A 14,047-nucleotide genomic window follows, 5' to 3' on the forward strand; every position below is an offset into this window, starting at 1 on the left:
GCCAAAATTTACCTCCCCTCCTGGGGTCCCTGACCAGTCGACTCCTTGTCTGAAAGGTCTGCGTTGTACTGCAAGAAACTGGCATTGCAGTAAAAGTAATTTTGTATTGGGTTTGTAACTTTTATTGCAATCACAGAAACTTTGCTAACCGCCATCAATGCTGTGAATCTAACTCTTCCCGCAGACCAAAAAAAACCCTATTATTATTACTATTACTATTACTATTACTAGTCTCAGTCTCACTTTTTTGGCGCTTCTTCTCTCCCTTTCAATTTTACCTCTCTCTCTCTCTTTCGCACCACTTGCGTTGACGCTTTCATGTGAAACAAACCCCAAAACAGAGCATAGAGACCAAACCCAAGATTTGCTACTCGGTGGTAATGCTCTTGCTTCTGGGTTTAAGCTTCAATGGTTATATTTTGGAACTATTGTCGTGGTTACGGTCTTGTTTCTGTTCCTGCATTTTGAAGATTTGTTCGGTTTTTTTTGTTTTTTGTTGTTGTCTTTTTGAATGGTTTTCACGTGGTGGGTGTGAAATGTGGGATTTGAAAATGGTTTGGTTGTTTTAGCATTAAGCTTGGTGTGGAGTTTTGGGTTTGGTTGTTAATTTTAAAAAAGTATTGTTCTTTGATTTTGTTGCAATGTGTTTGGTTGCTGGGAAGACCCCAAAAGAGAAACAGGAAAATGTTGGGATCACGATGTTGGTTTGTGTATATTTACTTCTTCTTCTTGCCTTGATTTTTACTACACTCCATCCAGACACTACTTGTTTTTCCCAGTTGTGTAACTGTTGAGTCTCATCAAATTTGGTCTCAACAGATTGCAGGTTTCATTTGAGGTGTTTGTGGGGTTTGAAATGAGAGTTCAGTTCATCTGCTGCAGCAAAAGAGTTATGCAGCTTCCACCTCTTTGGTCATATGTTGCTGATTTGATTTGATTGTTCTCTGTAGTAGTAGTAGTAGTGGTACCCGTACATCATCATCATGTTGTGGGCATCTGAAGGCCTAAAGGGGTTGGGCAATTATTCATTGGATCCAAATTGACTCGATGATTTCGGTTGGTTTTACCTTTTCGAGCTATTTATTTCACCATATTGACCCAGTGATTTGAAGGATCAAGAGCAGGGACAGTGTGGTGAGGGCAACTATACCTGTGTGTCGTTTTGCATAGCCTGCATCTCCAGCCAAAAACTCTATATTATGACTACACTCCTTTTTCTCTAGGGGTCAGAAAAGTGTGAAATCACTACAGTGCTTTTATCAGGAGGGAATCTGCTGTATCTTGCTTTCAGGGCCAAAAGGGTGCCTGGAAATATCAATATTGTTACCAATTTGGGAGCATTCATGCTTGTTTTAACTGGCTGAAGTGACTGGGAGCAGAGCAAGCGAGGACCTCAAGTGGGTTCCTTTGGTTTTGATTCTTGAGGAGTATAGGTGAATTGGTAACAAGGGTCTTCTCCATTGGGGCTGTGGCTACAGGGTAGAGTTAGCGTGTCTGCTAGTACATGCCTGCCAATCTAGCACTGTAGAGGCAAACTACTTTTGGAAATTTGCTTTTGTTCTTGTTTTTGTGCACATGGGAATCATTGAGGGCAGCATTTGATCGTTGAGGGTTTTGAGCAAGGTGGCTACAAAAATTTGGTGATAATTTTCCAATGAGTCGAGAACAGAAGAGGGTGAAGCAGGAGAAGGGATCGGATGACGCCGAGAAGGTGGTGGTTGCGGTTAAGGCGTCCAAGGAGATTCCCAAGACTGCTCTGGTGTGGGCATTGACTCATGTCGTTCAACCTGGAGATTGCATTACACTGCTTGTAGTTGTCCCATCTCAAAGTTCAGGTATTTTCACTATGCAGTTGATTTATGCCTATTTTCATGTTCACTGATATTGATAGATAAATCTGTGTATTTTGCTAAATATGCCTAGTTTGGAATTATTCCTCTTAATTCTGCTTCCTTGCAAAAGATGCCTTATCTGTTTGTTCCTTTACTTCTCCTGCTTTTAAGGGGATTGACAATTTGTTTGCTCCTCTTGCACTTTTGTTGTTTGATGTAATTCATGTACCTGCTTGAAATCACTTGAATTCCTGTTGCCTCTCATTTAATGGTGAGTTAAGTTTCTCCGTGTTCTGGTTCTTTAAGTTAGATATATGTATGTTGCTATGTGATTCAACTTCATGGCAGTCATGTGAACTCTGGGTCCTCATCTACGCGTGACTACTATGATACGCTTGAGTTTTAGTGGACTAACTGAAGATGACCTACTCTTTTGAGCTATATTCCTGCAACCCTTTCCATTTACACAATTTCTTAACTCAAAAGTTATTTGTCCTAATTTTCAGGTAGAAAATTATGGGGCTTCCCAAGATTCGCAGGGGACTGTGCAAGTGGTAACAAGAAGTCTCAGTCAGGAACAACCTCAGAGCTGAAAGGTGATATCTCAGATTCCTGCTCTCAGATGATCCTTCAGCTTCATGAAGTTTATGATCCAAATAAGGTAACTGCACTGTTATATATGTGTCCTTATTGATGATACTTCTTTTGCATTTTTGTTAATTCATCATGCCCTCTTTTGCAGATAAACGTGAAGATAAAGATTATTTCTGGATCACCTTCTGGGTCTGTGGCTGTGGAGGCCAAGAGAGCTCAAGCTAGTTGGGTTGTGTTAGACAAGTAATGCACTATTCTTTTTTCTTTTCTTTTCCAAACACAGGCCTGTAGTATAGGATTATTCAGTGCTCTTTTCTTTTGATTTCTGAACCCAGATGTATGTTCTTGTTTTGAAATTACATGCTCTCTCTCTCTCTCTCTCTCTCTCTCTATTCATAAGTTCGTGTTGATTTTTACAGACACCTTAAACATGAAGAAAAACGGTGTATGGAAGAGCTTCAGTGTAACATTGTGGTTATGAAGCGTTCACAGCCAAAAGTTCTTCGCTTAAATTTGAATAGTTCACCTAAAAAGGATGCTGAGTCTGTCTGTCAAGTAGCTTCTGAGCTTGAAGGATCCGAAAAGCATACCAAAAAGAAGAATAATTCTTCCATTCGAGGACCGGATGTGACTCCAACTAGTAGTCCGGAGCTAGGGACACCATTTACAGCTACTGAGGCGGGAACTTCATCCGTGTCAAGTTCAGATCCAGGAACTTCACCTTTTTTCATTTCTGGAGTTAATGGAGATAAAAAGAAAGTGGAATCATTGGTTGGTAAAGAAAATCAGGTCCTTGATGACAGCAGTTCAGATACAGATAGTGAATGTTTATCTACATCTTCAGCAAGTATGAGGTTCCAACCATGGATAGCAGAGTTTCTAAATTCTCATCATCAATCCTCACTACAGATAGAAGTAAGTTCACACAGAACTAATGATAATCCTAAAGCACCTACTACCAAAGACTTGCTTGAGAAAATTTCAAAACTTGAAAGAGATGCTGGAATTGGAATGTCAAATTATAGAGGTGACATGGACTTCAGTGGAAATCTGAGAGAAGCAATTTCATTGTCTAGAAACGCGCCTCCAGGGCCACCTCCATTGTGCTCGATATGCCAACACAAGGCACCTGTGTTTGGAAAACCTCCAAGGTGGTTCAGCTATGCAGAGCTGGAGCTTGCTACTGGGGGATTTTCACAGGCCAACTTCTTGGCTGAAGGAGGGTTCGGTTCTGTTCATAGAGGGGTGCTACCAGATGGCCAGGCTGTTGCTGTCAAGCAACACAAATTGGCTAGTTCTCAAGGGGATCAAGAGTTCTGTTCAGAAGTCGAAGTCCTGAGCTGTGCTCAGCACCGAAATGTTGTCATGTTGATTGGCTTCTGTATTGAGGACAAAAGAAGACTGCTGGTTTACGAATACATATGCAATGGGTCATTAGATTCTCATCTATATAGTAATATTTCTTTTCCCGACACTCATAAGTTTTTTCTGTATTGTTTGTGATCTACTTTTAACTTTTGGCTATCAACTACGTTGTCGGTTAACAATTGATTTGGGTGCTTTTCAGGACGAAATCGTGAGCCTTTAGAATGGTCTGCACGGCAAAAAATTGCTGTGGGAGCTGCTCGAGGGCTACGTTATCTTCATGAAGAATGTAGAGTGGGTTGCATTGTGCACCGTGACATGCGGCCCAACAACATCCTCATCACTCATGATTTTGAGCCACTGGTACTTCATACCTTATAGTCTGATTTTCATAGTTGAAGAGTTTGAATTTGGAAGTAAATCTAGACAATAGTCAGTGTGATCCTCTATGTTCCTTTTCTTTTCAAAAATACTACTGGGGATTCTCCTTTGGGCCGACAATACTGTATACATACAAAATGTCCATTACAAGTTATCATTTATGCAGTATTTTCAGATCCTTGAATTTTGTATTTCACTTGCTAGTTAGTAGATAGAAGTACAGAGAACCTAATTCACGGTTCTTGCTAGGTTGGGGATTTTGGCCTCGCAAGGTGGCAACCTGATGGAGACCTGGGTGTGGATACGAGAGTAATTGGAACATTCGGGTAAATCTTTAATATGATTATCAGGCTTTATGCGTCTCATCTTTCATATGAACATATGTTTACATGGCTAGTAATTATCTAATAAACTGTTATGTTATGTAGATATTTGGCACCTGAATATGCTCAGAGTGGTCAAATCACGGAAAAAGCTGATGTTTATTCCTTTGGGGTGGTATTGGTGGAACTTGTTACTGGGCGAAAAGCAGTGGACCTTAACCGGCCAAAAGGGCAGCAATGTCTCACTGAATGGGTATGAACAAGCAAGGTTTAATATATCTTTTTACCAATCATTTGCCATTTTAGTTTAGTAAGAGAAGAAATGTGCCTATTACAATTGTTGATAAACATGAAAACTATGGTTATACTGACTTCTACTGACAATACAACCCATCATTAAAGCTTTCTCTTATTCTGTTGCATTATTTTGTTGCTTATAAGTTGTTGATGTAAACAGGCACGCCCATTATTAGAAGAATATGCCATTGATGAACTGGTTGACCCTAGCCTGGAAAGCTTTTCAGAACACGAGGTTTATTGCATGCTTCAAGCTGCCTCTCTATGCATACGGCGTGATCCTCAAACTAGGCCTCGCATGTCACAGGTAAAAGAAAAATTTTTGAATGAAGAGAGCTCAGTACTTTAGTATAATTGGACTTGCTCTTTAATCTTTATAATTCCATTAAATGAAGAAAGTCTAAACAAGCCGCTAAATACATTACAAATAGCTCCTACATCAAAGTTAAATTTTGAACCTACCCGTTGTGGTAGGTATTACAAGTCTGAAAACATTTCTTAAGTTGGCTAATGGATTTTACAATTTACTTCTGTAAGGTTCTGCGTATACTAGAAGGCGACATGGTAATGGACTCAAATTACATGCCAACTCCTGGGTATGATGTCGGATGCCGGAGTGGTCGGATTTGGTCGGAGCACCAGCAGAAGGAACATTATAGTGGACCCCTGGACGAGGCATTGGATGGGTATGGAAAGCTCTCTCTTGAAAATTCGAGGACAGCTTTCTGGGAGAGGGACAAGGCAAGGAGGACTTCTTCATGTGAAGACCATTTGTAAAGAGCTCACCCTTTTAGAATTTTACATATATGGTAGACCGACTATTATGCACTCCTTTTTGTAAGGTAATCCATGTTCCTTTAGTCTTCTTACAATGCCACCTGCATTTTTCTTCTGTATAGTAAAGGAAGAGGATAGCCAGGCTTTGTAATTTTTTTGAAATCTAAGGAAAACCACGTTAATCGTGCTCAGAACTCCTTGGTCCAAATCGAGAAGTAGCAAAGCGCGGCTGTTGCTACCTTTTTTGTTTTCAATGAAACGAGAAGTAGCAAACATGTGCTTTGTGAGAACAAATTTGAAATTTGTCAAGTTGTCATTTTCTTTTAACGTTGAAGAAGAACAAATTGCGTCACAGAATATGCTTAGAGTCTTTTTCTTTTGATAGGAGGTTAGCGGCGTTTCTTATACCTGTCCTACTCGAGTTTTCAAAAAAAAAAAAAAACGCTTTGAGTCTTTGACAATGAGGTTTCAACTTAAATTGTTGGTGGTCTAACGGGGATAAGAGTGCCTTACCATGAACTCGTTATTGTGGCCACTGCGACTAGTAGATGAGGTAAAGTCTATAAATCTATACAATTTATGGCAAACCTTTACCTGAGTAAGTAGTACCATCATCTGCGGTCGATCAGCTGTCTCCTGCCTAGTTGTATTGAAATGGAAGTATTTGATAGCTTACTTGAAGCTGAAGATTTTCCTTCAGGGTGCACTCATCTGTTAATGATTACTATGGTGTTGATGGTTGGAATCTTCATGGATTATTTCAGACTCTCCCAAAGGACGGTGTTTAAAATTGCCAGTATTCATGTGGACTACTCTGGGAATACCATTGATAGTTTCATTTGGCAGTTAACTTCTAATGAAAGACTATTGGTTACTGCTTTCCCTTTCCCAATGGCCTCAAACTGTAACTATGGAACTTGTGGATAGCTGGTTCAATGCAAATTGTGCCTCCTTCTCTAACCTCAAAGGATTGTTGTAACTTTACACTGTCATCCTCTTGTTTTTGGAGTCTTCAATCATAAATACTGATGGGAGTGGGCTGTCTAGTGCAACTATCTGTGCTGGGGGGTGATTAGAGATCTAATGACGCCTGGTTCAAAGAGTTGACAGAAAATTTTGGGACTAGATTGGTTTTGGATGCTGAGGATTTTTTTTTTGTTTTTGTCACAAGTTTGGTTGCTGAGGTTTGAGGCTTATTCTATGGGTTACACTTCACTATGCAGTCTAATATTCTTGATCTTCAACTGGAGTGTGATTCAAAAGGGTTGGTTGATCTAGTTCTTACGAGATTTGTGATAGTTGTCCCTCTCATTGTTTACTGAACAGAGCTGTTTTTCTTGATGGTATGGGATCTTCCATGTTCCTACTCCCAGTTTCATCAATCATGGCTGCTGATGCAGCCGGGTTCCTAAATGCCGTTCTATATCTCTACCTAAAAAGAACTTGATAATATACATGGCCTCTATCTTGTTAAGCCAGTGAAATGTACATGGGAATGATTGAATAAATCTTGATCAATTTTCTTACATTGCAAGGCAGGCTGTTCGGAGGGCTCCTACTCTCACATTAACATGAGTCGCAACAGTTATTGTAGCCTCTCATTCTTTGTGAAAATAACCTTTGTAGCCATGGACTCAGGTATGCTTCCCCTGGCATGTGATCTTTAACTTCTATCTATTCCAACAAATTGTTGCTTGTCTGCTTTACTATTCGGCAAATAACTTCATCTTACCTACTTACAATTTATATGATAAGTAACTTCAGATACCATATCATATGATAAGTAACTCGTCTCAAGCTCCAAAACGTACTTCTTTGATGCCTCCAATTAATTTCTTGTGGGTTATTTCAAACTAAGATCACCTTTGTGAGAGAGCCCTAGAGCCTTGAAACTAGTCTTTGGGTATAGCGTTGCAGAAAGGGTTGTGCTCCCATTTTTGGTCCAAATACGAGAAAGATAAGCCACTCCAAGGTTCCAGTTATGTCTGTGATTCCCTGAGAGATTCAAATTACTAGCTGTAGCTGATCTGGTTTTGGCTGAGGAAGCATTGAAAATACCAAGGCAATTTGAATAGAAGAGAACATGGCTGTTTCAAGAAAGCAACACGGTGAATTTATTCAGACGAGAATTAGGAGAAAGAGAAGGAATCCTTCTCTGTTAGAAAGGCCTCAATCAAATGAAAATGATACAACTCCACTCTCAATCAAACTTATAAACTAGCAAGCATTCAACCCTGTATTGCTGCTGGTATCCATTGGAGCCAAGTTTAATCATCAAACTTTTGCATTTCTTGGGCAATTTCATCGTCTTTGTTTCTGATGTATATGCAAGAGAGGAATTTATAGCTCTCTCAAGTAACAGCATTCAACTTTAATTAATCATCAATGACATTAACCTACAAATTGAATGGTTACGTCGAAAACCTAGTCTAAGAACCGCACAGCTTACACAGGCACCAAGGCCATGGTTGGTTAGAAAACAGCAACAATTCCAATCAACTTGTGCATGAACTGCTTGAACATTGTCACCTGAGTCTCTTTTCTTCTACGACTTCCTCATTTTAGACCTTGCATATCTGGGGGGCAATAGTTCATCAGAAAACATATGTAAAGCAAAACACTAGGATTGAAATGTGATTGAGAAATGGATATCTGAAAACAAAAGAAGGGAGGAAGTACTCTATATGCATGCCACCCCGGTCTGAAGATGGTAACATGGTGCCACGAAGTTCATCCATGGCTTTATTAGCTTGTTCAATTTCCTGCCAGAGAAAAACATATTAAAGAACTCAGAAAATCATGCTCCAGCTTTTAACATACACATCACTAAAAAAATACTTCATTTTGCATCTTTTTTTTTTTTTTTCACGTAACTGAAGTGCTATAGAATTGAACCAGAAAAACTAGTGCCCAATTAACTCATCAATACTTCCAAATTCAACGTAAAATATACTGCTTGTACACTTTTGTTGGATTAGCACAATACCCTCTAATGTAATATTCAAACAAATTCCAGTACTAAGCTTGAGGTACCTCAAAATCAGCAAAAGCAACTGGCATCCCACCTTTAGCACGCAATTTGATCACATTAAATCCGGGATACCTGGCACCAATTGAGGCCATCAATTTTACAATAATCTATTCAAACTTCAAAAGCATAAGGCTTATCAACTGATTATGCAGTAGAAATATGGACAGGGGTTGGACCAAGCCTCCCTCTCCCTTTTCAATACAAATGTGAACTTGTCCACCTAAAGAACTTAGGATAGTTACTCACTGAGACAAAACTTGCTTCAGTTCATCTTCGGTGCAATTAGGACCTAGATTTGCAATGAATAGAGTGGAACATTGTCCTCCATCAACATGCTTTTCGGATTGCTCCTGCACAACCAATACAGAGACAAGAGATTGGAAAAGATACATGTAGAATCATACATATGAAATTCCTCTCTATATTTACATCTCACTCATATATAACTTCTGTATAGTCAAGTTAAACTCCTTTCAAGTCAGTAAAAGTCCAAAATAAATATTATACAGAGTCAAAGTCTTTCTTTTTGCAAATCCTTAAACTCTACACTAATTGAGTGCAGACCTTCAGAAAATTCTAGGAAATATACAATAAGACGAACATCCTTAATATAACAATAGTATCTTGTTCACATAAAATATATGTAGTATCTGTGTTTCATGCTTGTTTATCCTGCACTATATAAATCAAATACTATAGAACACTACAGTCTGTTTTTCCACTTAATCTTAATACAAAAAGGAGGGTAGAAAGGAAAGAAGAAGCTGGAAAGTAAAGAGGAGAAATATCCAAAAGACCCAGAAGTTGTTGTTTTTCTTTTTCTGCCAGGGCAAAATAAAAGAAAATTTACAATACTAATCATTAACACAGCATAAGTCTTTTCATTTGAAATATAGCACGGAATACTTACATTTACGGCAGCTACAGCAATATCAGAATCCACCACTGCCTCACTACTGCAAACACCCAGACAAGAAAACAAGCTTAGCAGATATCCAAAGAATAAAGTTAAGTCTGATATATGCACTTCTTTTGTAAAGGGCACCAAATGCATAATCTATTAAACGTTATGCACTTTTCAAGCTCTTTCAACCTCTTTGTGTTTGCTAAATCACTCTTCTCGCCAGAATCATGATTGTCAGTTTCAGATGGTTCTTCAGATTCACTGTCTCCTGAATGTGCAAAAGAGTTTCATTCGCAAAAGTGAGTCACACAATCATGTTCAGGTGGCAGTGCCTCCCTCTAATGAAACATTATTTATGCACTGGACTCAAGAACAAGGAAAGAGTGCATAAAAAGAGATGTAACAGATCTAATACAGTTATGTTCTACAAGGAAAAGAAAAAGGTTATCATACTGCTATAGAAGTAGTTGATAGTCAAAACTATAAGTGTGAAACACATTACCATCATCGCTTGACGTTCCTTGGTTATCATCCTCTTTTTTACTCCTTTTATCTATAACCACATAGGCTCCACTACCTGTACAAGTAACATGTTAAAAACCTTCCATAAGGGTAACAAATCTTTACTTATTCAGATCAAACAATATAAAAATGTAGATTCACTCAGTATGACATGCATATATCAACCTGGTTTACGCTTCCTTCTCGAGTTTGATCTAGCAAGTTCAATATGCAGCAAGGACCCAGTTTGAGGATCAAATTTGACACCCTGGTCGTGACCATCAAAGGAAAAACAAAACTTAGAAAGAACAGCAATATAACCAAAGTTCCACACATTGTCATCACTGAAAGCTAAAACAAAGTCCTCCAAACTCCCAACTTTGTCATTCAGCAGCAATATCCAAATCGAAACAAAACCAGAACTAACTCCTAAATGACTTCATTAGAATTCCACTAATTGAAAAAGGAACACTAAGCACCTAATTGACATATGCCTATCCTCCTTTTTGCTCAAAATTCTCTTCTAACAATAGGTACAAAGTGTTCGAAATTGTGCCGAAACAGAGCATTCCTTACTTATTAACCAGACCAAAAGGCAATAATAAAATGTAATTGGAAGCTCAATCACTTGAGGAAGAATCAAAATATGTACACTAACAAATTGAAGCTAAATTTTCCTCACATTCAACGCATGTAGAGCTGCAATTGCCGATTGGTGATTGAAAAACGTAGCAAAAGCAACGACCTGGAGCCAAAACACAAGCAGGTTGACACATTCCGATCAGAAATTTCAAATAGTTCCATGCGCAATAGAAAATGAGGGGAGAGGAGGATTAGCTTGTACCTGGTTGCCGCGGCCGGTGTACTTGAGCTGGCAAGAGTCGAAGCCAGGTCGCCGGCGGAAGAGGTTGTGAATTTCACGCGCCTTGACGTCGTCGGGGAGGCCCGAGACGAAGAGCGTGTTAATCACGCTCCGGTCGCTGTAATCCGGTAGCGGCGGCGGTTGCTGTGGTTGCGGCAGGTAGTAGGGGTCGTAGGGCGGATGAGCCATTTGGTTGCGAGCGGCGAGAATGGACGGTTGAGATTGAAGAGGAAGTTGGCGGTGGTAGTGGTGGAGCTGGAGCTGGAGGTTGTGCTCTGAACTCCGAACAGAGGCTTTTATGGGGGTTTCAAATTTTCAATTTCAATACTCGTATATTTTTCTCATTACTGTAAATTTACACACGGGATAAATAACTACTAAGTCAAAATATTTTACATTTTTACACAAAGATAAATAACTACTAATTCAAAATATTAACTCAAAATTCATATTAAAGCTACCCGTCAAGATTTCCATTATCGTTTTTGAGATTTGGTCAAGTTTAGAGGTTGATTTTATAGTTTATAGTATGGATAGATAGAAGTGTTTATAGATTGATACATTATCTTGTATTGAAAAAATGGTAAAGTATGTTTGATATCCGATTTTTATTTCTAAAATTTATAAAAAAAACCTTTGTAGAAGATATAAACTACAAAGAAATGCACCGTTGTCTAAGAACCTTTAATTGGCCGACTGTATCACACACGTGACATGATTGCTGTACAGAAGATATTCTCTCTTACAAGGAATAGCCTCTTAGACAACTGACTTCTAATCTATTAAACACTCAAGCATGAGAGGCACTAGGTGGAAGACATTGGTTCCAAACAAAGCTTGAATGACGAGAAAGTCCCAACTTGGCAAGATTATCGGGGCAGTGAAATTAACTTCTTGATAAATATGACTGAAAGGAATAGAGTCTAAAGTAAAAGCAATTGATGAATTTTCAACAGTAACTCTTATTCTACGAGGAGTAACAAAGGAATCAATTGATGAATTTTCGAGTTTCACTTGAATGTTCTCTAAGCGCTAGACTTTCAACTAAAAAAATGTTGCTTGATCGTGCTAGAAAAGAAAAATAGTGGGAATTTCTGATAACAACGCCAACAACAACTTCAGAATTGGAGACTAGAGACCCATCAAAATTCAACTTGACACAATGAGAATTGGATGGGTGCCAACTATTAACTTAGAACTGTCATGAACTTTGTACAGAAGACTTGGATTCTCTTTTCAATAGGAAGAACCAAATATTGCAGCTGGCTAATAGGACTTTGGAAGGATGAGGTTTCTCACGAACAAATTTATTGACAAAATTCAGAGGATAAGACCCTTTTTTCTTTTTTTTTCGAAGGCAAAGTTAATCATTAATATGGAGGGTAAAAGCTAGCTAAAGAGATATATCCAAAACTAAGCACCAGTTCTAGTTTTTTAGGTCAGGAAGTCGCTCTTAGCAAATAAAACTACTACAAACATGGAAGTTTGCTGAAAGCAATTCTACAAATTACGAAAAGACTCACTCAGTTACCCTATGAAAGATATAGGGTTAGGATTTCTTTATTATTCCTTGTGATAAACACTTGAAAAAAAATTAGAAATGAGAATGACATTGGATAAATTTCTTTAACAATACTTGCAGAAAATAATGGCGACGAAAAAACCAACAATAAACCTCCTTCAATTTTTCCATTTATGAAAATGTACCTATGAAACACCCGATTATCCTAGGCAGTAAGAACCCTTTATTTTTTTTGAATCGAGTAAGAACCCTTTATATGATTGAATGAATTATTGTATAATTTTTGTGGCATCCCCTCTTTACCAACCAAATATGAGGCATACGCTTCAAAAAAAAAAAAAAATTATATGGGGCACACCACAAGGATGATCCTCTATTCCAATATACCCCACTTAGTTACAACTAGATTAGTGGTCTTACTTTTTTTCTTTTCTTTTTTTTGGTCAAACGGTCTACTTGCTATACAAGGTAAAAGTGAAGTAGCAATAGTAGATGGAACGTGAACCAATCGCTAAACGCCTAAAGTTAAGTATCAAAATGCTATAAGAAACTCTCTAGTACGAAAATGAAATTGGCTGTACACTCAAAGTTCACAGTATCATACTACTAAAAAATAGTAACATTGTTCTCAACGATCCAAACTTTCCTAATTTTTCCATCATCCCAATCCATCAACTACTTCTAACCCCAATTCTGCAATCTCTCTGGTAACAATTCCCAGTAAAAAATGCAAAACCCCACCTCAAATTCGGTACTCACCGAAGAACTGACATTTGTCCACACCAAAGCCAAAAACAAATCTTCACTATTGGATCATCGACCACAAAAACCAACCAATTGGAGGTAGATACAACAAACTTCATTCAATTCAAACCCAAAAAATTCAAGAAAAAGAAAAAAAAACAGAGGGATGGAATAGTTAACTAAGATGAAGATCCGGTCATCAATCCGGCATTCTCCTCATCCACGTGCAAATCCTCCGTCTTCCTCAGCGTCGCGTGCACCGCCACCACCACCACCGCAACCAGCAGCGCCACCAGGATGTTCGTCGTCGCCGAAGTCAGAAACAGAAGCACAATCGTCACCACGCCCAACACGATCAGCACGATGCGGTCGTCGACGGTCCGGCCGAACAGGGCGAGCGGCTCGTCGCGGAGGAAGTAGAGGAAGAGCCACGCGGCGAGCATGATGATGAGGACGATCAGCGAGATCGGGTGCCAGAGCAGGCTGAGGAAGAGGATCAGGAGGACGATGATGGCGTAGTTCATGCGGAAGTAGGCGGCGTTGTAGCGGAGGCGCGTGAGCGCGTCGCCGAAGCCGTGGGCGAAGTTTAGGGAGCGGAAGTCGAACATGACCTTCCAGGGGCGGCGGGAGCCGAGGCCGGCCTTGATGCGGTCCTTGGCGCGGGAGACGTACTCGCCGGAGACGGAGGACGACCCGCCCGGCGACGACGAGGTCGGGATCGTGCCGTACGTCGTCATTTGGCTAGGGTTTTGACTCGTTGACTTTCCGGAGGGAAATTTTGAGGAGAAGGTCTGAGATTGTTAGGATGGTTCGGGAGAATACATTATGTGGGTGTGGAGGGGTTTTATATGGTGTGGATGAGGTGCACTGTGTTGAGTGATGATGTGGTTTGTGATTGGTTATGATGTTTGTGA

General features: G+C 39.5%; 3 protein-coding genes across 5 annotated transcripts; 1 reads left to right on the top strand and 2 right to left on the bottom strand.

The window, feature by feature from the left end:
* Window positions 1-226: 226 nt before the first annotated feature.
* LOC133725384 (inactive protein kinase SELMODRAFT_444075) lies at window positions 227-5,763 on the top strand. Of its 3 annotated transcripts, XM_062152625.1 has the most exons (10): window positions 227-377; window positions 820-1,835; window positions 2,339-2,493; window positions 2,575-2,669; window positions 2,846-3,879; window positions 3,994-4,154; window positions 4,422-4,498; window positions 4,601-4,748; window positions 4,953-5,099; window positions 5,330-5,763. In XM_062152625.1, the coding sequence occupies exons 2-10, from the start codon at window positions 1,655-1,657 to the stop codon at window positions 5,567-5,569; spliced, it is 2,238 nt and encodes a 745-aa protein (XP_062008609.1). In that variant the 5' UTR covers window positions 227-377; window positions 820-1,654; the 3' UTR covers window positions 5,570-5,763. The 3 variants fall into 3 exon arrangements, with proteins under 3 accessions (XP_062008609.1, XP_062008608.1, XP_062008610.1); XM_062152624.1 differs by lacking the exon at window positions 227-377 and having other exon boundaries at window positions 420-1,835; XM_062152626.1 differs by lacking the exons at window positions 227-377; window positions 820-1,835 and adding an exon at window positions 1,968-2,103.
* Window positions 5,764-7,831: 2,068 nt separating this feature from the next.
* Window positions 7,832-11,172, bottom strand: LOC133740657 (protein WHI4). Its single transcript, XM_062168593.1, has 10 exons — window positions 10,850-11,172; window positions 10,688-10,750; window positions 10,192-10,273; window positions 10,007-10,081; window positions 9,694-9,772; window positions 9,511-9,556; window positions 8,847-8,950; window positions 8,603-8,672; window positions 8,249-8,331; window positions 7,832-8,145 (listed from the first exon to the last, which is right to left on the bottom strand). Exons 1-10 carry the CDS (start codon window positions 11,054-11,056, stop codon window positions 8,115-8,117), a joined length of 840 nt encoding a protein of 279 aa, XP_062024577.1. The 5' UTR covers window positions 11,057-11,172; the 3' UTR covers window positions 7,832-8,114.
* Window positions 11,173-13,175: 2,003 nt separating this feature from the next.
* On the bottom strand, window positions 13,176-14,047 carry LOC133740664 (PRA1 family protein F2-like). The gene has a single exon (XM_062168601.1). The coding sequence runs from the start codon at window positions 13,868-13,870 to the stop codon at window positions 13,313-13,315; it is 558 nt and encodes a 185-aa protein (XP_062024585.1). The 5' UTR covers window positions 13,871-14,047; the 3' UTR covers window positions 13,176-13,312.

The sequence above is a fragment of the Rosa rugosa genome, chromosome 1 (assembly GCF_958449725.1).
Source record: "Rosa rugosa chromosome 1, drRosRugo1.1, whole genome shotgun sequence".
Classification (NCBI taxonomy): Eukaryota; Viridiplantae; Streptophyta; class Magnoliopsida; order Rosales; family Rosaceae; genus Rosa; species Rosa rugosa.